The 20,308-nt window shown below is 49.6% G+C and overlaps 1 protein-coding gene across 1 annotated transcript; it reads right to left on the reverse strand.

Annotated features, from left to right (window-relative positions):
- Positions 1 to 12,797: 12,797 nt before the first annotated feature.
- Positions 12,798 to 19,708, reverse strand: TMEM106A (transmembrane protein 106A). The gene is made up of 7 exons (XM_056127818.1): positions 19,400 to 19,708; positions 18,855 to 18,918; positions 17,231 to 17,384; positions 16,467 to 16,607; positions 16,324 to 16,367; positions 14,320 to 14,373; positions 12,798 to 13,759 (listed from the first exon to the last, which is right to left on the reverse strand). Exons 1-7 carry the CDS (start codon positions 19,596 to 19,598, stop codon positions 13,639 to 13,641), a joined length of 777 nt encoding a protein of 258 aa, XP_055983793.1. The 5' UTR covers positions 19,599 to 19,708; the 3' UTR covers positions 12,798 to 13,638.
- Between the last annotated feature and the right edge of the window lie 600 nt (positions 19,709 to 20,308).

Raw genomic sequence — 20,308 nt, forward strand, 5'->3', positions numbered from 1 at the left:
GTATCTGAAAACCTCTGAGGTTCTATTGTTGTAATAGATCCTTGTAGGGATCCTCCTGCCTGGGTTCTTTGTCTTCTATTATTTTGGGGAGGGGGTGTCAGTGGCTATACCCCATGGTGCTTAGGAATTATTCCTGTCTCTTTGCTCAGATATCATTCCTGGTAGGGCTTGGGGAACTAGGTCCAGTGCTGGGAATCAAATCTAGGTTGGCTATATACAAGGCAAACGTCCTTCCTTGCTCTGGTACCTCTGACTCTTCATAAACTGGACAAATAGTCAAACAAATATCAAACAGATTAGTGGAAGAAAAATGTACTTATTGTTAATTTTTAATCTTTATTGAGGAACTGTGATTTATAATGTTGTTGACAGTGCTTTCATGCATACATCATTCCAACCCTATACCTAGCACCAGAGTCCATCCCAAAGGTGATTCAATAAAAAATTAAGCAAAAAAAAAAAAATTCCAAAACCTCCTCCCTTTCAACCCACACAGATTACTAATTTTTATTTATTTATTTTTTAAATTGAAAAAAAGGGGGCTGGAGCAATAGCACAGTGGGTAGGGGTTTGCCTTGCACGCGGCCGACCTGGGTTCGATTCCCGGCATCCCATATGGTCCCCCAAGCACCTCCAGGATTGATCCCTGAGTGCAGAGCCAGGAGTAACCCCTGAGCATCGCCGGGTGTAACTCAAAAAGAAAAAAAATTTTTTTTTTTTTTTGCTTTTTTGGGTGACACCCAGTGATGCTCAGGGGTTACTTCTGGCTCTGCACTCAGGAGTTACTCCTGGCAGTGCTGCGGAGACCATATGGGATGCCAGGGATCGAACTCAGGTGCAAGGCAAATGCCCTACCTGCTGTACTATCGCTCCGGCCCCAGGTTACTAATTTTTAAATTACCGAGAATAATGGGAGAGTTTGGGGCAAACCTGCAGTGCTCGGGAGCTATTCCTGACTCAGTGCTCAGGAGTGAACTCTAGCACTCTGAGGATAGAGCAGGTTTTGTGCCCTGCAAGGTAAACACCTAATCTGTTCTCATTTAGGTCCCTCATTTTATTTTTTGGGACCATACCAGATGGTGCTCAGAGATTACTCCTGGCAGTGCTCGAGGGACCATTTATTGTTCTCAAAATCGATCCCAGGTCAGCTGTGTGCACAAAGCAAGTGCCCTGACCGCTGTGCTATCTCTTCAATCTCTTCAACCTCTAATTTTAAATTTGTTATTATAGTCTAGGTTACACGGTTATAATGGTGTTACACTTATGACTTTGATTTGCAAAGTTACAGGGTCTTCCCCATTACCAAAATTCCCAAGGACCTTCCACCACTGTTCTTACGTCACCTCTAGTCCCCCCTCTTCCTTCACCTTCTACTTCTTCACCCACCCCTCCCCCACTATTTGGTAATCTATTTTGTAATCCAAGACCGTAATTTGTCACCATTTGATACTATTTCTTTGTTTCATTTTTCTACATACCACAGGTGAATGGGAGCATCTGGCATTTGTTCTTTTCCTGGTTTCATTCAAGTTGCAGAAAATCACAAGACTTCATCTTTTGGGCCAAAGAGATAGTACAGGGGCTGTAGAGAGCACAGTGGGTAGGGTGCTTGCCTTGCATGCAGCTGACCCAGGTTAAATCCCTCGGCCTCCCGTACGGTTCCCCAGGGACCCTAAGCACCACCAGGAGTAATTCCTGAACTTCGATGGGTATGACTCCAAAACAACAACAACAATAAAAGAGTTAGTACAGTGGGTAAAGTGCTAGTGACCTGGGTTTGATCCTTGTCACCCTATATGATGCTCTGAGCATAGCCAGGTATGACCCTTGAGCACAGAGTCAGGAGTAAGCCTTGAGCACCCCTGGATGGAGCTCAGCTCCCTCTAGCCTCCAAAAATTCTGAATTCGGGGAATGGAAAGATAGTCCAATGGGGAGAGCATTTGCCTTTCATGCAGCAGACCCTGGTTCAATTCCAGGCATCTCATATTGTCCCCTGAGCTCTCTCACTGTCACTGTCACTGTCCTCCCGTTGTTTATTAATTTGCTCGAGCAGGCCCAGTAACATCTCCATTGTGACACTTATTACTGTGTTTGGCATATCGAATACGTCACGGGGAGCTTGCCAGGCTTTGCCGTGTGGGCGAGATACTGTAGGTAGCTTGCCGGGCTCTCTGAGAGGGGCGGAGGAATTGAACTTGGGTTGGCCATATTGGCTGCGTGCAAGGCAAACACCCTACCCACCGTGCTATCGCTCTAGCCTGCCCGCTGAGCACTACCAGAAGTAACTTTTTAAAAACGTTTTATTGAATCAGTGTGAGATAGACCCTTGCAAAGCTGTTCATGATTGTATTTTAGTCATACAGTATTTCAACACTCAACCCTCCACCAGCGTACATTTCTCAGTACCAGTGTCCCCAGGTTCTCTCCCATCACCCCCACCCCCAACAACCCCCTGCCTGCCTCTATGGCAGATGCTTTTCTTCTCTCTCTCTCTCTCTCTCTCTCTCTCTCTCTCTCTCTCTCTCTCTCCCCCTTTTGGGCATTGTCATTTGTAATATTGATAGTGAAAGTTTATCAAGAATATCCCTTTACCTGCTTTAACACTCAGTTCTTGTTCAGCATGATCATTCCCAGCTATTATTGTACCGGTCTCTTCTCTACCTTACCTTACCTACCCTCTGCCCCCCACATGCTTGTGGTTAGATAGGAGTAATTTTTGCAAGCAAAACCACAAATAAGCCCTGAGCACAGACAGTATGCCACCCCCCAATAATAAATAAATAATGTAAGCACAGAGCTTGTTGAGCACCTCACAATGTGTGTGAGTACAGCAACCTCACCCCAAGAGCATCCCAGCTTAATGTTCAAGCACCATGGTCAGACGTGTAGGCAATCCAGTCAGCACCATGTCACACCAATAATGAAGGGAAGGGAAGGGGGATGTGGAAAATAAATAACCCCCCCCACACACAAAAATAGGGTGGGCAGGGAGATAGTTTGAAGAGATGGGATACCAGTTCCCACTCCTAGCACCAAGTGATTCTCCAAGTTCCACCAGAAATGATCCCCAAGCATTGAGTCCAGAACAGTCTCTGAGCAGTCCTACATATGGTCCATAACCAAAACCAATCTCCACACACACACACACACACACACACACACACACACACACACACCAAAACAAAAACAAAAGCAACCAAGGGCCAGAGAGTTAGGAGAGCAGGTAAGGCGCTTGCCTTGCATGCATGCTTGCCTGACTCAGATTTGATCCTCAGATGGTCCGCCGAGTCAGCCAAGAGTGATCCCTGAGTGCAGAGCCAGGAGTAAGCCCTAAGTATCGCTGCCCCCACCTTCATAAAAGGCACTTTCCTTGCATCTAACTGACCCTGGATCTATTCCTAGCACTGCATATGACTCGTGGAACACTTCCAAAGCCAGAACACAGAGTTCCTGAACACAGAGCCAGGAATAGTCCCTGCTCCCAGGTGTGGCCCAACTTCTTCTCTACCTCAAAAATTTAATGAATAAAAACTGTAGTTGAGCAATTTTATACTTCATCTTGTATACTTCTCATCCATGGCTCCATTTGGTCCTTATATAGCCCTGGGAAGAAGGTAACAAGCCTTACCCTAGTATTATAGGCAAAGAAACTGAGGCCCAAGCCCAGAGAGGGCAGGTTCAGAGGAAAAGGTAGGTCATAGGCATTCTAGAGTCCCAGGATGAAGTGACTTTCTTTTTTTTTTTTCCATATCTGGCAGTGCTCAGTGCTTACTCTCCGATGTGTTCGGGCATCACTCCTGGTGGACTTAGGAGACATCTGGGGTGTCAGGAACTGAAACTGGCTTGGCTGTTGTAAGGCCAGCAACCTACCTGTTGTACTATTTCTCTGCCCTGCAATGCTTTCTTCTAAAAAGTCACCTTGTGGGGCTGGAGTGATAGCACAGTGGTAGGGCGTTTGCCTTGCACGTGGTTGACCCGGGTTTGATTCCTAGCATTTCATATGGTCCCCTGAGCACTGCTAGGAGTAATCCCTGAGTGCAGAGACAGGAGTAACCCCTGTGCATCGGAATCCCTGAGTGCAGAGACAGGAGTAACCCCTGTGCATCGCCGGGAGTGACCCAAAAAAGCAAAACAAAACAAAAAGTCACCTTGCTCAAACTCCAGAAAGGGTTAGTTTAGAAATGTTGTTTTAATCAGTTTTATCCTTTTCTCTTTTTTTATTATTTATTTTTGTTTTGTTTCATTTTGTGACAAGACCCAGCAGTGTTCAGGGCTCACTCTGAGTCTGTGCTCAGGGAAGTGCCCACAAGGGGCTCAAGGGACCATAGAAGGTGGCTGAAATTGAAACCAGGTTGGCCACGTACAAGGCAAGTGCCCCACTCACTATCTCTCAAGTCCCAAAGGTTAGTGGAATTTTTGTATTTTCCTTCTTCTTTGGACAAGGAGGGGAGCAGCAAAGAAGGGAAAGCTAATACATGAGTCCTTTGGGGAGAGATTTGCAGAGGGCCAGAGGAAGATGCTGGAATCCTGGCAAGAGTGGGAGGAAGATGCAGAGAGAAACATTGGTCACTGTTGGAACAGCCCTGGGACCCACTAGGAGGGAGGCTTCTCCCTGCTCAAGCTCCTGGAGAGAGCTAGACTGGGCCACTTGGGACAAACACCTGCCGTTCACCCCAGGCAGGAGTGCTGGGAACTAGATAGATATCTAGTCCCTGTCAATCTATCTAGTCCAAAGGAGACAAAATGGGTAGTTTATAAGACCTTTAACCCCAGAGTGCTGGTACTTGGAGGCATAAAACCGCGGGGCGGCGGGGGACGGGGGGGAGTCCTGTATCTGCTCTATCTCTGTTCCTTCTCCAGGAAATCTCCCCTTGAAAAAGCCCATTCCGAAGATGTTTGTCCCAGTGCACTAAGGCCCTCTGATGTGTCAAAGGTTAGCCCAGAAGGATTAAGATAGGCAGGGACTGGAGCAATAATGCAGAAGGTAGGGTGCTTACCTTGCACAAGTGATCCCTGAACACAGAGCCAGGTGAAAAAGGTAAAGGTAAAGGCCCTCCTGTTGTTCGTCGATTTGCTCGAGCGGGCCCAGTAACGTCTCCATTGGAGACTTTGTTGTTACTGTGTCTGGCATATCGAATACATCACGGGGAGCTTGCCAGGCTCTGCCGTGCAGGCAAGATACTCTCGGTAGCTTGCCGGGCTCTCCGAGAGGGGTGGAGGAATCAAACTCGGGTCGGCCATGTTGGCTGCATGCAAGGCAAACGCCCTACCGCTGTGCTATCGCTCCAGCCCCAGCGGGGACCAAACAAGTAAAGACAGGCATTTGACCAAAGAATGTTCTTCTCCTGATGAATACTGGTTCTAAACAATAAATGCTGTATGTGGAGGACAGAGGGGGTTCTCAGTCTATGAGGCTGTGAGCCCCCTGACTGCAAGCTTCTTCTCTCTTATTTTGTTCTCTTTTTTTAAGCCTTGCACTATCTCTACTTGAGGCCTATTCACCTGGGGCTGGTCCCAGGGATGGCACCCTGCCCAGTTGCCCTGGTGCTACATTGTGAGGTGGTTCTGACTATAGGTAGTGGGTGTAAACAGAAAGGTGGGGCGGGGAGACAGTAGTAGCCTTTAGGCTCTGCTGGCCCCTGGCCCTGTGTGGGAATCTTCTGCCGTCCCCACTGCCCGTACTGTTATGGGCAGTGCTTACCACTGGGAGACCCGGCGAAGGCAGATGGTTTTGGAGCGGAGGAAGCGGGCCCTCGCCCAGCAGCAGCAGCAAGAGCAGGTGCGTGAGAGGGACAGGCTGCAGGGTCAGCCCAAGGACGGCCAGGGGAGGAAGGGCAGCCAGGCCCCAGAAACTGGAATCTGGAGAATGTTGTTTGCTGGGATGAAGAGGAAAAGCAAGGTCCTTTGATGGGCATTTGGATGCAGTGTGTGTGTGTGTGTGTGTGTGTGTGTGTGTGTGTGTGTGTGTTTCTCTTTGGGTCACACCTGGCAACGCTCAGGAGTTACTCCTGGCTCTGCACTCAGGAGTTACTCCTGGCAGTGCTCGGGGGACCATATGGGATATCAGGGTTCAGATCCAGGTTGACCGTGTGCTAGGCAAATGCCCTCCCCTGTGTGCTATTGCTCTGACCCCGTGTGTGTGTGTGTGTGTGTGTGTGTGTGTGTGTGTGTGTATAATAATTTTGGATAATACAGCTTCACTACTGCTCTAGGCTAGTGGGGAACCCTCATGTCTGGGTAAGAGATTAAGGCCTGGTAGAATTTTAAAATTATTATTATATTATTTTTAGTAAAAAATAAAAATAACGCTATCATATTAATTAATAATTTTAATAAGTTTAATATTAATAATATCAATCATTAATAATAATAGCGCTGTAGCAGCACTGTCCTCCCGTTGTTCATCGATTTGCTCGAGCAGGCACCAGTAACGTCTCCAGTGTGAGACTTCTTGTTACTGTTTTTGGCATACCAAATACATCACAGGTAGTTTGCTAGGCTTTGCCGTGTGGGCGAGATACTCTCGGTAGCTTGCCAGGCTCTCTGAGAGGGGCGGAGGAATCGAATGTGGATCGGCCGCCGTGCAGGGCAAAGGCCCTACCCGCTGTACTAAAGAATATATAATGGATTAAATAGGAAAAAAAAGGAGGAGGGGCAGGGTGAGAGAAAATCTACATCATGCAGCTGAGGGTTGTGGCTCGGTGGGCAAGGAATGGCTCTGCAAGTGTGTTTGATCCCTGGCACTGCCCGGGGCCAGGGATCAAACCCAGAGTAGCCCCAGGGGCAAACCCAGAGCACTCTGCTGGGACTGGACCCCTACCCACCAGCACTGCTGAGTGTGGTCAAAACACAGAAGATACACCTCAATGGGCCTGGAGAGACAGCAGCACTCTAGGCTTTGCCGCTGCTCTTGTTGGGTTACTGGAAACTTCTGCAGCCGCCTCAGGCACCCCCCTCCCCTCAAGAATGGGTGGTGCTCCGGGGGCCCTTGGGCCAGCTGCAAATTTCGGGAAGTGGGTCCTCTCCTGGCTGTCTTGCTCCAAGTCTGGCCTTGCCTGGGCACCTGCAGGCCTTCCGTTCCCATGCCACCAGCCACTGGAGTGACCCTCTCCCCAAGGTCAGACCCCGAGGTACCTCCGGGGGGCCTCAAACTCCCAGTTTTCAGAATAAAGTCATTCCTGGAGTCCAACTGCCTATGACCCTCTCGGGGTAATAATAATATTATTAGGGCTGGAGCAATAGCACAGCAGGTAGGGTGTTTGTCTTGCACACAGCTGACCTGGGTTCGATTTCTCTGTCCCTCTGGGAGAGCCCGACAAGCTACTGAGAGTATCCTGCCCTCTCCGCAGAACCTAGCAAGGTCCCTGTGGCATATTGGATATGCCCAAAACAGTAACAAGTCTCACGATGGAGACGTTACTGGTGCCCGCTTGAGCAAATCGATGAACAATGGGAGGACAGTGCTACAGTGCTATTGTATTATTATTATTTTGGTTTTGGGCTACACCTAGAGGTGCTTTGGGGCTCTTCCCAGTGGGGTGCTCAAAGGTGCTAATGGGATCCTGCAGATGAAAGCTGGAGCCTCCTGAATAGACAGCTTGTGCTTTAGTCCTCTGAGACTTCTCCCTGCATCAAGCCTGGGAGGCTTGTTGTTTTTATTGTTGTTTTGCTGTGTTTGATTTTTGTGGTGTTGACAACAGCACACCTGCAAAACAAGTATTCTGCCACTGAAAACAAGTGTTACTGCAAAACAAATATTCTGTTCACTAACTATATTCTGGTGTAGGCCCTTGAGGTTTAATTATTTATTCTGGTTGGGGGGGGGCGACAGATAATGCTCAGGACTTACTCATGGTTCTATGCTCAGGGATTACTCCTGGTGGGTCTGGGGGACTATATGGGGAATTGGGGATAGAATCTGGCTTGGCTGCATGTAAGGCAAGTGCCTCACCAGGTGGGCTCTGGCCCCTTGCTCAGGAGATTTTACAGCCGTATTGTCCATCAAGGTGACAATGAGACATGTACTACTGAGCACTTGAAAAAGAGTCAGTGAGACACCAAAGAGAAGTACAGGGCTTAAGACATTTGCCGTGCACTCGGTTGATCTGGGCTCAATCCCCAGCACCCTATATGGTTCCCTAAGCACCATAAAGAATGATCTGTGAGCTCAAAGCCAGGAGTACACCCTGAGCACAAGCAGGTGTGGCCCATAACTGAAAAAAAAAATAAATAAAAGAAGAAAAAGAAATGTAGTGAGATCAAGGAGTGAATTTTTAAATTTTGTAATAAATTAATATATTTAAACAGAAAATTTTATTATTTTTTCTGGCTTTTTGAGTTATACCAGATGATGTTCGGGGGTTACTCCTGGCTCTGCACTGAGGAATTACTCCTGGCGATGCTCAGGGGACCATATGGGATGCCGGTGATTGAAACTGGGTCGGCCTTGTGCAAAGCAAACGCCCTCCCCGTTATACTATCGCTCCAACCCCTAAATGTAAAATTTTTAATGTTCAGTTTGTATATTGGGAGCTGGAATGATAGTACAGCGGGTAGGGCGAGTGCAAGGCAAATGCCCTACCTGCTTCCAGCCCCCTGTTGGTCACTCCTATAGAGTACTCGCGGCTGACCCAGGTTCAATCCCCAGCATCCCATATGGTCCCCTGAGCATCACCAGGAGTAATTCCTGAGTGCAGAACCAGGAGAAAACCCTGAGCATCCCTGGGTGTGATCCCAAAACATTAAAGAAATGAAATTTTAAATATTTTTTGGGGCTGGGGAAGCACTGTGGGCTGGAGCATAAATGCAGGAGGCCCAGGTTTGATCAACACATGGTCCTCTGAGTATCATCAAACATTGATCTAGAAGTGACAACTGGGACCTGCTGGACATGGCCCTCTTTCCCAACTTATTTTTTTAGTTAAGAAAAAATTGTTTTAATTAAGAAAAGTTTGTTTCCTGTGTTTCTGTTTGTTTGGTTCAGTTTGGTGCCACAACCAGTTACGTGCAGGGTTTACTCCTGGCTCTGTGTTCAGGGATCACTCCTGATGATGGAACGCGGGAATCATACAGGGTACTGGGGATCAATCCCAGGTCTGTCAGGCAAGTGTCCTACTAGCTATACTATCACTCCAACCATTTCAAAGCATTTGTAAGAAATTATTCTTGGAGGGCTGGAACAATAATACAGCAGGTAGGGCACTTGCACCCCACATGATCCCCTGTGTCCTGCCAGGAGTGACCCCTGAGTGCAGAAATAGGAGTAGGTCCCGAGTACTACCAGGTGTGACCCCAAAACAAGAACTGAAAAGAAAAAAAAAGAAAAGATTCTTTATCTTCTGGTCCTGAGAACAATTTTCAGCACAGTTCTAAGCTAGAAGTCTTTAGAGCTGTCTGGTTCCTGGGTCATGCTGAGGGTCACTGGCACTAGAGAGTTCTTGGGAGTTGTGGAGGGTGATGGGAGGGTCCAGGCTGCAGCCTCAGTTTCCTGCTCCAGGAGCAGAGACCCTGTGGGCCCCTCCAGCTCTAGGGTCTGCTGCCTGGATCTCTGGCAGATAGAAGCCTGAAGGCAATCACCGGGCTTCTTTCCAGGAACGGAAAAGACTCCGAGAGGAATGCCAGGCTGAGAATAATGCCCACACATGGACGGAAGCTTGGGTCAAGCCAGGGCCAGCGCTGGTCCAGCAGCAGCTACCACTGCAGCCCCAGCCACCATCTCAGTCAAGGCACCAAGGCACTGAAGATCAGTGCACCAGCAAGCAGGTCCTCCAGGCTGCTCCGATGCCAAGCCCACAGCTTGGCTCAATGGAGACTCAATATGTTGCAGGTGTATTCAGTGCTGCTCATGGTAAGCTCCAAGGAGGGAAGAAAATTAATTCCTCCAGGACTAGTGAGAGGGCTGGGAGCAAGCAAAGGTGGGAGAATCCCTGCCCCTACTCACCCTGTAGTCCTGAAGCCATCTGCTTTGCCTCACTGCAATTCACCCCGGGAATTACCTCCTCTGTGTGGTTTGTGCCCACTGAGAGCGCTAGGTGGCTGCAGCAGATTCACTGGCCCTGGGAGGTCCCTGGCTCAACCTGAGGATTTTACAAGTGGGCTCAGTTTGGACTTTGATCCCAGGTGGGGGGGCTGTTGCTTGTCCCCTAGACTCAAGGGACAGGGTACAAGTCGGGCTGGGGGATGACTCCAGGCCTGGAACAACTGTTCTACGTGTGGGAGGCCAACGCTGAACTCCTGGCACTGCATGGTCTCTGAGCACTGCTGGGAACAATGGGCCAAGCGCTGAGCCAGGAGGAGCCTCTGAGTAGCGTTAGGTGTAACCCAAAGACAAAAAATAACAAAACAGAGAGTTTGCTGGGAACCGGTTTCAGAAGCTGTGAGGTGGGTGGTGTGTCCTTTGCTTCCTCATCAGGTTTCAAGAATTCATGCCAAGCTAAACTCAACCTTTCCCTCGCTTCAACCTAAGCTCAAGAACTCTCCTTCATGCCCCAAACTGACGGTGAGACAGCGGGGAAGGCAGTCTGTTGGTCTAGGTGTCCGAGAGCGCACTAGTGTGAAGGTGTGGGGGGCGAGAGACAGGATCCTGGCAGGGGTTGGCTGTGTGTGTGTGTGTGTGTGTGTGTGTGTGTGTGTGATCATTTCAACCACTTCTGGATAGCTCATCCCTTCCTTCCTTGCCCCTGGGACAATGTCTAGGTAGCCTAGGGGGAAGGACTGACAATCTATCTGGGCAGCTAGGACAGAGGTGCCAATGATATGACAGGAGCTCTTTGTTTTGTTTGAATGTTCGTAGGCCAACCTTGGTGGTATACTTCTGGCACGGTGCTGGGCAGGGGTGACCTGGAGGTGCTGAGGATCAAACCTGGAGCCCTTGCAAAAAAGCCTGTGTTTCAGAGGCTCCGGTGGAGGGAATTGTTTGTTGGTTTTCAGGGGAATTGCTTTTGCAGTGCTAGGAACTGAATCCAGGCTTCATGCATGCCAGTGATATGCCTTTTGCAATGCTCAGTCACATCTGTGGCCCTAAAGGGGCTGTTTGAGGTGCTCGTTGGAGAAAGCTGTGGACACAAGAGGAAGCTAGAGCTGGGCAATCAGGATCTCCTCTCTCTGGGAGTAGGATTTAACTGAAATATTTCCTTTTTTTTTTTTTTTTCGGCCACATCCAGTGATGCATATGGCTTACTCCTGGCTTTGCACTCAGGAATTATTCCTGGCGGTGCTCAGGCGAACCATATGGGATGCTGGGAATCGAACCCTGCTGCGAATTGAACCCGGGTTGGCTGCATGCAAGGCAAACGCCCTACCTGCTGTACTATCATTCCAGTCCAAAAATTTTCCCTTTTTTTTTTGTTTTTTGGGTCATACCTGGCTGTGCTCAGGGACTACTCCTAGCTTTGTGCTCAAGGGTCACTCCTGGTGGGGCTTGGGGGAACCATATGGGATGCCAGGGAGCAAGCCAGGGTCAGATGCATGCAAAACAATAATAGCTTTGCCCACAGTAATAGCTCCCCAGCCCTAATTTACTTTGAAAGCCTCGACTGCCCCATCAATGAAAACAATTTAAACACCATGGTTTACAAAATCTCTCAGGATATAGTTGTTATAAGGATTCAACGTTCCAAAACCAATCCCACCACCAGTGTGACCTTCCCTCTACTCATTGCTCCCGGTTTTCCGCCCAACCCCCAAACTTGTCCCCTTAGCAGGTACAAAATAATTTATTTTTGTTTGGTTTGGGGCCACCTGGCAGTATTCAGGGGTTACTCCTGGATCTGCACTCAGGAATTACTCCTGATGGTGCTTGGGAATGTCAGGGATCGAACTTGGTTCAGCTGTAAGGCAAATGCCCTACTAATGTTTCAGCCCTTCAAAGTAATTTATTTTTCTATTGCCTGTTACAACTAAATGGCTAATGGAATTATCAAAAAATACTTCAGTGAAAAAAATTTTTCTGAAAATTGTTATACCTCACCATGGGGTCATTAAGTCCTTATATTATTGTTTTTGTTTATTGAACTTAGCTGGCATCTATGCTACTTTCCCATCTAATTTTCTATGCCCCTACTGGGCTGTCAGTATTGCGGAATTTGGAGGTGTGCGTGACTGTGTATTCCAGAAACTCCAGGATCTATAGAACTGGGCCAAGTTAGTGGCTCAGTGGCTGTGGGGTGTGGGTGTGATGGGAGTGGGGTGGCTTCCAGAAGTATAGCCTGGGGGAGGGGGAGCAGGAGAGACTGCCCACCCCCACTTTGAAAAAACCCCAGTTGGCGTACCTGGAATTTCTGTGGGTTTGGCATTGCTGCAGAGATTAGCAGTAAAGCGGTAAAGTTGGGCCATTGGCATGCTGGAGGCTTCGGGGTGTGAAGGCAGCTGCTGGGTCTTTGGCAGGGTGGTGACTCAACCCACATTCCTCCCAAGAGTGCTCCAGAATTTTCAGCCGAAAGACCTGTGAACCTGTGAATTTTAGTGGGCTTGCATCTCTTTTGAGATTTGCCATGAATCTGGGCTGGTGAGTTCACATCATGGCAGCGCTGGTTTGAGAATGATATTCAGAGGTAGGATATAAGAGGGGAGATTGTGCTCCTGTGAGTAAGCCAGAAATACAGGGCAGGAGACCTGGGAAGAGGGCTGACGCCCCCAGGGACATGCAGAACAGACAGTAACTGGGAAGTGTCCAACAACTCCCTTCCTGCTGACAGGAAACTTAAATTTATGCTTTATTCATACTTAGCAAGCACAGTTTGCTTCATCTGAAGCCAAACCTTGTCACTTAACGACATCCTGGCCTTCTGGAACTTCTGTGCTTTTGTCAGCACCACCTTGCTCCCCATTCCCGACACAAACCCCTTTAGACAGGATGCCCTCCATTCCGCTTGCTTGTTCCCGCAGGCAGCCTGACACCCGGTTCCCTCACCTCTTCCCCCTCTCTTCATCCTGCTCCAGGTCTAGCGGCTGCCACCACATGAGTCATCTCTGCCTGATAATTAAAAATCAGTCACCTTTAGCCAGCAAAACTGTTCCTGCTCAGCTAAGAAACAAAACCGTCTCTCCTTGTAGCCCAGTGGGGACCTGGAGGGTATGTGGGGTCTAGCTTCACAGAGTGACGGCAAAGAGAATTTGGAGGCCCATCCCTGCTGGCAGCATCTGAAGGAGGGCAGAAGCTTCTGTTCCTGTGGTGCATTAAGTATGTGAGCATGTGAACACGTGTGTGTATGTGAGCATGTGAATGCCTAAGTGTGTGAACGTGTGTATCAGTGAATGTGTAAACAGGTGAGTGTGAGCAGGAAGCATCGTCTAAGTGTGTGAGTGGGTAAGCGTTTGAGTGTGTGAGCAGGTGTGTGAGTGGGTGAGCATGTGAGCGGATGAGTTTGAGTGTGTGAGGGTCTGAGTGTGAGTGGGTGTCTGAGTATGTGAGCAGGTGAGTGAAGTGTGAGTGGGTGTCTGAGTGTGTAAGCATGTGAGCAAGCAGTTTAGTAACACAGAAAGTTGTCTATGCTGAAGGATTTGGGGGTGACGGCAGCATGAATCAAAAGCCTTTCCTTTCTGAAGTCTCTTTAGCCCTCCCTTCCTTGGGCAGCATGGAATAGTCGCAGGCACAGATCTGCATCTCCTGTGCCTGGAGTTTAGGGACAGCAGACAGGTCAGAGCAGGAGAGAGGCCGGCATGGGGGCCAGTGATGAGTTTGCATGGCAGTCCACATATTCTTGGCTCTCGAAGACCTTCTGCTCCGAATGGCTGAGGCAGGAGTAAGTCAGTGTGCCCCTGGAGAGGAAGCAGGTATCACTGCTGTGTCTGGGGGGAGGAAACTGTCTGCCCTCCCCTCCTCCTTATACCCTCTTCTGTGTCCCACTCTGCCCAGGCACTTCAGCCAGAAGCCGCACTATTTTTTTTTGGCGGGGGGGGGGGGGGGGGGGGGATAACACCCAGTAGTACCCAGGGCTTAATCCTGACTGTGGTCAGGGATCACTCCTGGTGCTTTTTTTTTGGGGGGGGGGAGGGTCACACCTGGCAATGCTCAGAAGTTACTCCTGACTCTGCATTCAGGAATTACTCCTGGCAGCACTCAGGGGACCATATGGGATGTCTGGGATTAAACCCAGGTCAGCCACATGCAAGGCAAGTGTTCTACACTCCGGCCCCTGTTCCAGATAGTTCTGTGGTGGTCACCCCAATAGCTTGTAAACAAGGTGGGCTAGACCTATGATTCCCAGAACCAACAGAGAATCCTGAGATGAGATTGGACGGCTTTCTCTCCAGCCACGAGGGGAGCCAGGTGAAAGTGGAATCACAGAAGGGGCCACAGAGCTCCGTGTGCTACGTACTGGATGTGCAAAAGCACGTGGTGGACTTTAAATTCCTGCCTGGAACAGATTTTGCTGAAAGAGAAAGAGAGAGAGCACATGAACCCACATTTCACTGGACAGAAGGCGGAGAAGCCCTGTAGATCCCAGCCTGCTCACTCCTGGACTCGGCCGTGGGAGGTGGAGGTGGGAAAGTGCCTCTCTGCCCCTCTCCCCACTCCTGTCTCCCTGAGCCTGTCACCTGTTGCAATCTCACTCCTGAAGGCCCTGATGGCTCTGGGCAGGCACTGATGGGTCCCTCCCAGACTCTGCAGATTTCTGCTGAAGGGCCCAGGGTGACATTTTCTCAGGATTAATCACATTCCAGTTTGTTTTCCATTCTATGGGGCACTGGGGACTGGTGTGCCTGTCCACTGCTGTCTTACCCGAGACTGCGGCTCAATGCGGACTCCAAGGGGAGTCTTGGGGTAGAAGCTGAGTTTCTGGGTCTCTTGAGCTAATGCAAGGGCATGCCTGCTTTGCATGGAGGAGACATGGGTGGAGCCTAGCAGTGCACGCCCCACTGAGCAGCACCAAGAGCAAGCCCCAGCCCAGAGCGAGGCAAAGTCCTGAGCACCTTAAGGTGTTGGATAAGACTGGGTTGTCCTTGCTCCTCCCACAGTAAGCTTAGGTTTACTGAGCTATTCCCACAACAGTGCCCCTGAGACACACCCAATTCCATCAAGCACTAATAATCCTATATTGCTTTTCTCTTTCCTTTATGTCATTTGCATGATTTATTTAGCAATGTCCTTTTTTGTATAGACACAGGAAGACAGTTCATGCTATGCTTTGTAACATGGGAATTAATTGACTCCAAAATAATATTTACTCCTGGGCATCCATATTTATGTGACTTAAGCCTCAGTTGCCCTTAGTTCCTAGCACCCCAAAAGCAGGGTCCCAGTGAGGGACTGGATGGATCCAGGGCAAGCTGTGAGCTACCCTGGTATCAAATGGGCCAGGCCAAGTGCCATAATACTTAGCTATAAGTTAACAAAACGTTCATGGAAAAACTGTCATGATCCAAAAAGAAGTAACTGAATAAGGACCCTGCTGGGGTTAAGAAAGACTAACCTGGCCTGAAGACTATGGTCCAGAATATACAGTGAGATTTCCCCAGGAAAAGCCAAACTTTAAGCTTAGTATATCTCTTACTGTGTCCATACAAAATGACATTGCTAGAAATATTATAAGAAGTAAATTTACAATTATTGTTTAAATGGATTACTAGCTGAGGAAAGGAGAAAGCAATATACCCTGGATGGATTACAGAAATCTGGAATACCGAGCCCTCAGATGAGATTTTATCCTCGAGTTAATTTCCTAAAGGAGTGACTTTACATCTGTTTGTTGTTAGGATAACGTTCAACCTCACCTTTATGTATTCCCATCCTTCATGATTTCTACATATCTATGCTGTAAAGGATAAGAGGAGACTAGACATTGAAGACTAGAGGAGAACAGGGACTTTGGGATTTTGAGGTCTTTGGGGACTAGGAGGAGTATTGGAGGATGCCATGTCACTGGAAGTAGAGGACTACGAGACTATGTTGAGACGAGGAAGAAGATATAATGAAAGGGAGGACTTTGAGGTCTATGAGGAGACTAGGATGACGAAACTATGATGACTGGGACTACGATCAAAATTACAACTAAAACTGCGTCATGAGGGGAGAGATCAGACTACGCCAGGGAAAAGAGAGAAATAAACTGACTACCGACCAGCCTGGGGCCCGGGTCCTGTTTCTCCATTCCCCTGGTCCTTTGTCCGTCCACTCGTCTCCATCGTCGAGCCTGGGGAAGTGGCTCTCGGCCACCGAACACTCATGTCCCATGGCCCACACGCCTTTTCTTGAAACTTACATCAAGGTGTGGTCTAATACCCAAACTTCAAACCCAAATGAACACCACCACCATCAAACCAAAACAGCCTGGTCTCCATCCCAGGAGAGAGGCTACACCGAGAGCCAGAAGAGTACTCACTGTGTGCTTTCGTCCGCAATCCCGGTGGCTACTGCATACACCATCTGTCGGTCCAGTGGACAGAGTGAGCCCCAAAGCCCATGCCCACCCCGCCTTTCCCAACCACACGGGTGCGCAGGGCAGCCCAGGGAGCAGGGAATCACCTGTTGAGTGGCCAAAGGGCCGACGCGGCGGCTGAGGTTTAGGGAGACCTGACCCACCACCAGGGCCACATGCAGGGCTTCGATAGTGAGGCGGGTCACAGTGACCGGGTAGTAGTTGCTGTTGGAGATATTCAAGATGCTCTGGGGAGGAAAGCAAGGAGATCTGAGGGTGGCCCTCTCTGCAGAGAGCTGATGCATCCCAGTCACCCAGCCTCAGTCCCTCTCCCTCCCTTAGGGGCGTCAGCTGGTGAGCACCAGTGTCAGGAGTATTGCTCTGTCTTCTTTTTGGTTTTGGTGCCACACCCAGCTGCGTTCAGAGATTTCTCCTGGTTCTGTGCTCAGGAATCACTCCTAATAGTGCTGGGGGGGAAAGGGGGAACATAGATGGGCCCCGATAGAACCAGTAGAACCGGGGTCGGCTGGATACAAGGCAAGAACCTAACTGTGCTCTCTCTCACGGGTCCTTCGGGTGTCAGCTTTTACTCAGATACCAAGCCGGCTCCAGGTCTAGCCTCATCCTCCTCGACTCCTTCAGTCCTGCCTGCCCAGGGAGTCCCAGTCACCCCCATGGTGTTTTCTCTATCCCAGGTTCTGACTTCAGGCTGAGGAGAGTTCCAACTTCGTATCTGCTGTGAGGGCCATGGTTGCTCCCGGTTTCTCCCCTTTGGGTGCCACGAGATCCCTGGTTTCCCATCCGTGGGTTGTTTCTAAGAAACATTGTTAGAGGGTGTGGCTGGAGCTTTGGGGCACAGGCGCCCACGCACCGTTATGTTGATGTAGACCTTTTTCTGGTCGAAGGCCACCGTGGAGGAGTTGAGGCCCACAGGCTGCACAGAGATGGAGTGAGGAAACAGGGCAAAGGATAAGAGTGAGCTGGTCACCAGGGAGATAAGCACTGCCAGGAACACGAACAGCTTCCTGTGGGAAAGCAGGACCTAGGTTAGAGGTCTGAGAGCCAAGACTGGTGGGGTTCATGCAGTGCTCGCCACATGGGAGGCTTGCTGTTGACCCCCACTGCCCCCATGGATGCACAGCTCAGGTGCAGGGGTGGCTCAGAGGGGGCAGGAGCACTGGACTGGGGGCAGGTAGCCTGCTTGCCTGTCTTTCTTTCTTTCTTTCTTTCTTTCTTTCTTTCTTTCTTTCTTTCTATCTTTTCTCTCTCTCTCTCCTTCGCTTTTTGGGTCACGGGTGTGATGCTCAGGGGTCATTCCTGGCTCTGCACTCAGTAATTACTCCTGGTGGCACTTGGGGGACCAAATGGGATGCTGGGCACTGAATTCAGTTCGGCCACATGCAAGGCAAATGCCCTACCCCTACCCGCTGTACTATTATCACTCCAGTCTCTTTCTCTCTGTCTCTGCTTCTCTCTCTCTCCCTCCCTCCTTCCCTCCTTCCCTCCCTTCCTTCCTTCCTTCCTTCCTTCCTTTCTTCCTTCCTTTTCTTTTCTTCTTTTTCCTCTTTGGACCATACTAGGAGGTACTCAGGTTTATTCCAGGCTCTGTGCTCAGGGATCATTATTTATGGGCCTTGGGGGATCATATGTGGTACTGGGGATTGAACCTGAGTAAGTTGTATGTATGTAAGACAAGCACCCTACCTGTTGTACTATTGCTCTGGTCCACAGCCTGGTTTCTATCTCTCAGCTCTGGGCACCCACAAGTTCAGCAACACCATGCCCCACCCCAAAATCTTTAAGTTCTTATCTGAAAAATGGAGATTAGTTTACTTACCTAACAGAGTTTGCTATGGGTTGATGCCTGTAAAAGCACTAATGCCAGATCTTGATGCATAGCAAAAGTGCAACGAATGTGAGCTCTTATACTAGAAGAAGTCCATCTGAATTTTCAAAGTTCTCAATTTTATCAGGGACTGGAGAAATAGTACCGCAGGTACAGTGCGTGTCTTGCATGCGACCAATCCAGGTTTGACCCCCACCATCCCATCCCATATGGTTCCTCAAGCACCGCTGGGAGTAACCCTGCATTGCCAGGTGTGCCCCAAAAGAAAAAAACCCCATTAATCTTCAAAATAGGGCATTACCTGTTGATCCAACTCCAAATTGAGGTATGCATTAAAGAGAAGATAGCATGTCATATTTTTTTGTCTTTTTTTTTTTTTTTTGGCTGTGCTGGGCATCGAACCAGGATCTCATACATGCCAGACAGGTGCTCTTCACTGAGCCATATCCACAGCCTCTCACTGAATGTCTTATGAAGGGCACTGCCAGACCCAGATTGTGGGGTGGGGCTAGGTGGTAAACTCTCAGACCGGAGCCAGAGAGAACCAGCCAGAGATGGGTGGGGTTGGAGAGTGTCACAGAACCAGGGAGACAAAAAGGAACAGCTCCCAAGGTGGAAGGCGGGAGACAAGGTGTGTGGGAAAACTTACGTGCGCCTGGGTTTCAGCCTCTGGTCTCCATAGGGGATGAGGGCCACCAGCTGTTTCTCTAGCTCTGTGGCGAGAAAGGATGGAGGGAGGGCCACAATGAGATCGTGACAAGTACTTCCTGTGTCAGCCGCCCAGAATGACCCCTACAGACAGCGGCATGCGACCAGGGCTTCAGGGCAGACTGGAAGCGCCAGGCTTAGTTACGGACACTGGCAGCGCAGCGTGGCCCTCTCTGGAGTGGTAGTGAGGTTTTTGATAATAGGCAGAAAGATCTCTGCCCGTAACCAGCACATCAGAGCCCCCTAGCTTCTTTGGAAAGGTCATTTGTGACTTTCGGGCTCCTGAGACACAGGGTTGCTAAGCAAGCAGTGTCACTGAACCCCTCGCGCCAGGGCTCTGACCTGAGGAGAGTCAGAATCTCTCAGGCCAGCCGGAAACTCGGGGCTCAGGGGTTGGAAACCCAACCCCATCGGCGGGGGGTCTGGCCAGCGGGCTAATGGAAACTTATCCTGATTCCAGCCTATGTTGTGCCTTGGGCCACTCACCTTGAGGGATCACCCCACTGCCTTGGCAGGTGGGACAAGTCACAAAGCTGGCACCAGCAGATCTGTCCCAAGGCACACAGGAACAGAAAGATTTGCTGCCACAGGAGCTGATGCAGCTGGCAGCCTTGTGGCTGGGGGTGGTGGTGGAGGGTAGGATGGACCTGTTCTCGCCCACCAGAGAGCCCCGCTGGGAGAACATCCTTCAGGGAGAGCTTTTCAAACAGAACAAAGTTCAGGGGCTTTACGTTCTCAAGAGAGCCAAGGAGTCACACTCTCAGTTCAGCAGCAACCGAGCAGTTAGGACTCGAGTCTCTTCTCGGAAAGCTCCTGGCATTTCATCTCCTGACGTCATCCCAGGTGCTCTATTTGCTTTTCCTACAGAGGGAATAGAAAAGCGGAAGTTATTCACTTTAAAGGGCTTCCCTAAGTGAAGGGCTGAGCTGCTGCTTTTCTGTGAAAGCTGCTGAACATACTCATTTATTTTAGGAAAGGAAGTTGGGTAGAGAGTGGGGCAGGCCAGAGTCCCTTCTCCGTAAGAGTCACTAGGGATTCTGAAGAGGACTCTTATGGGGGTTGGGGGGGGGCAGGCAATCTAGTAGGGTGGCAGGGCTGTGACAGATAAGCTTTCATTTCTCCTCAAGGCACTACCTTACTAGGAAGGCAAATTCTTCCAAACGGGAGAAGCAAGACTGGCGACAGGTATGGCTAAAACCCCAAAAACCCCAAAATAGTTCTTCACGGAACCATAAACATCTTCCTCACTGTTCTCTGGGGTGGGGGCTACTAGGGAAGCAAGATTAGGGGAGGCTCTCTGCAGTTAGGAACGTCTGCAGTCTGTTAGAAGGATCAAGACTAAGTCTAGGTTTTCCCCCAAAAACTCCAGAGTGAAGGTGGAATGAGGTGGGCAGG

Source organism: Sorex fumeus, unplaced genomic scaffold, assembly GCF_029834395.1.
Source record: "Sorex fumeus unplaced genomic scaffold, SorFum_2.1 ptg000063l, whole genome shotgun sequence".
Lineage (NCBI taxonomy): Eukaryota > Metazoa > Chordata > Mammalia > Eulipotyphla > Soricidae > Sorex > Sorex fumeus.

Excerpts from the sequence above, each read along its gene's own strand:
- TMEM106A (XM_056127818.1), bottom strand. The coding sequence starts at position 19,598 with ATGTTCTCCCAGCGGGGCTCTCTGGTGGGCGAGAACAGGTCCATCCTA. Across the intron at positions 16,608-17,230 it reads AGGTCTACATCAACATAACG|AGCATCTTGAATATCTCCAA; the intron begins GTGCGTGGGCGC and ends TTTCCTCCCCAG. Across the intron at positions 13,760-14,319 it reads CACGTGCTTTTGCACATCCA|GGGCACACTGACTTACTCCT; the intron begins GTACGTAGCACA and ends CTTCCTCTCCAG.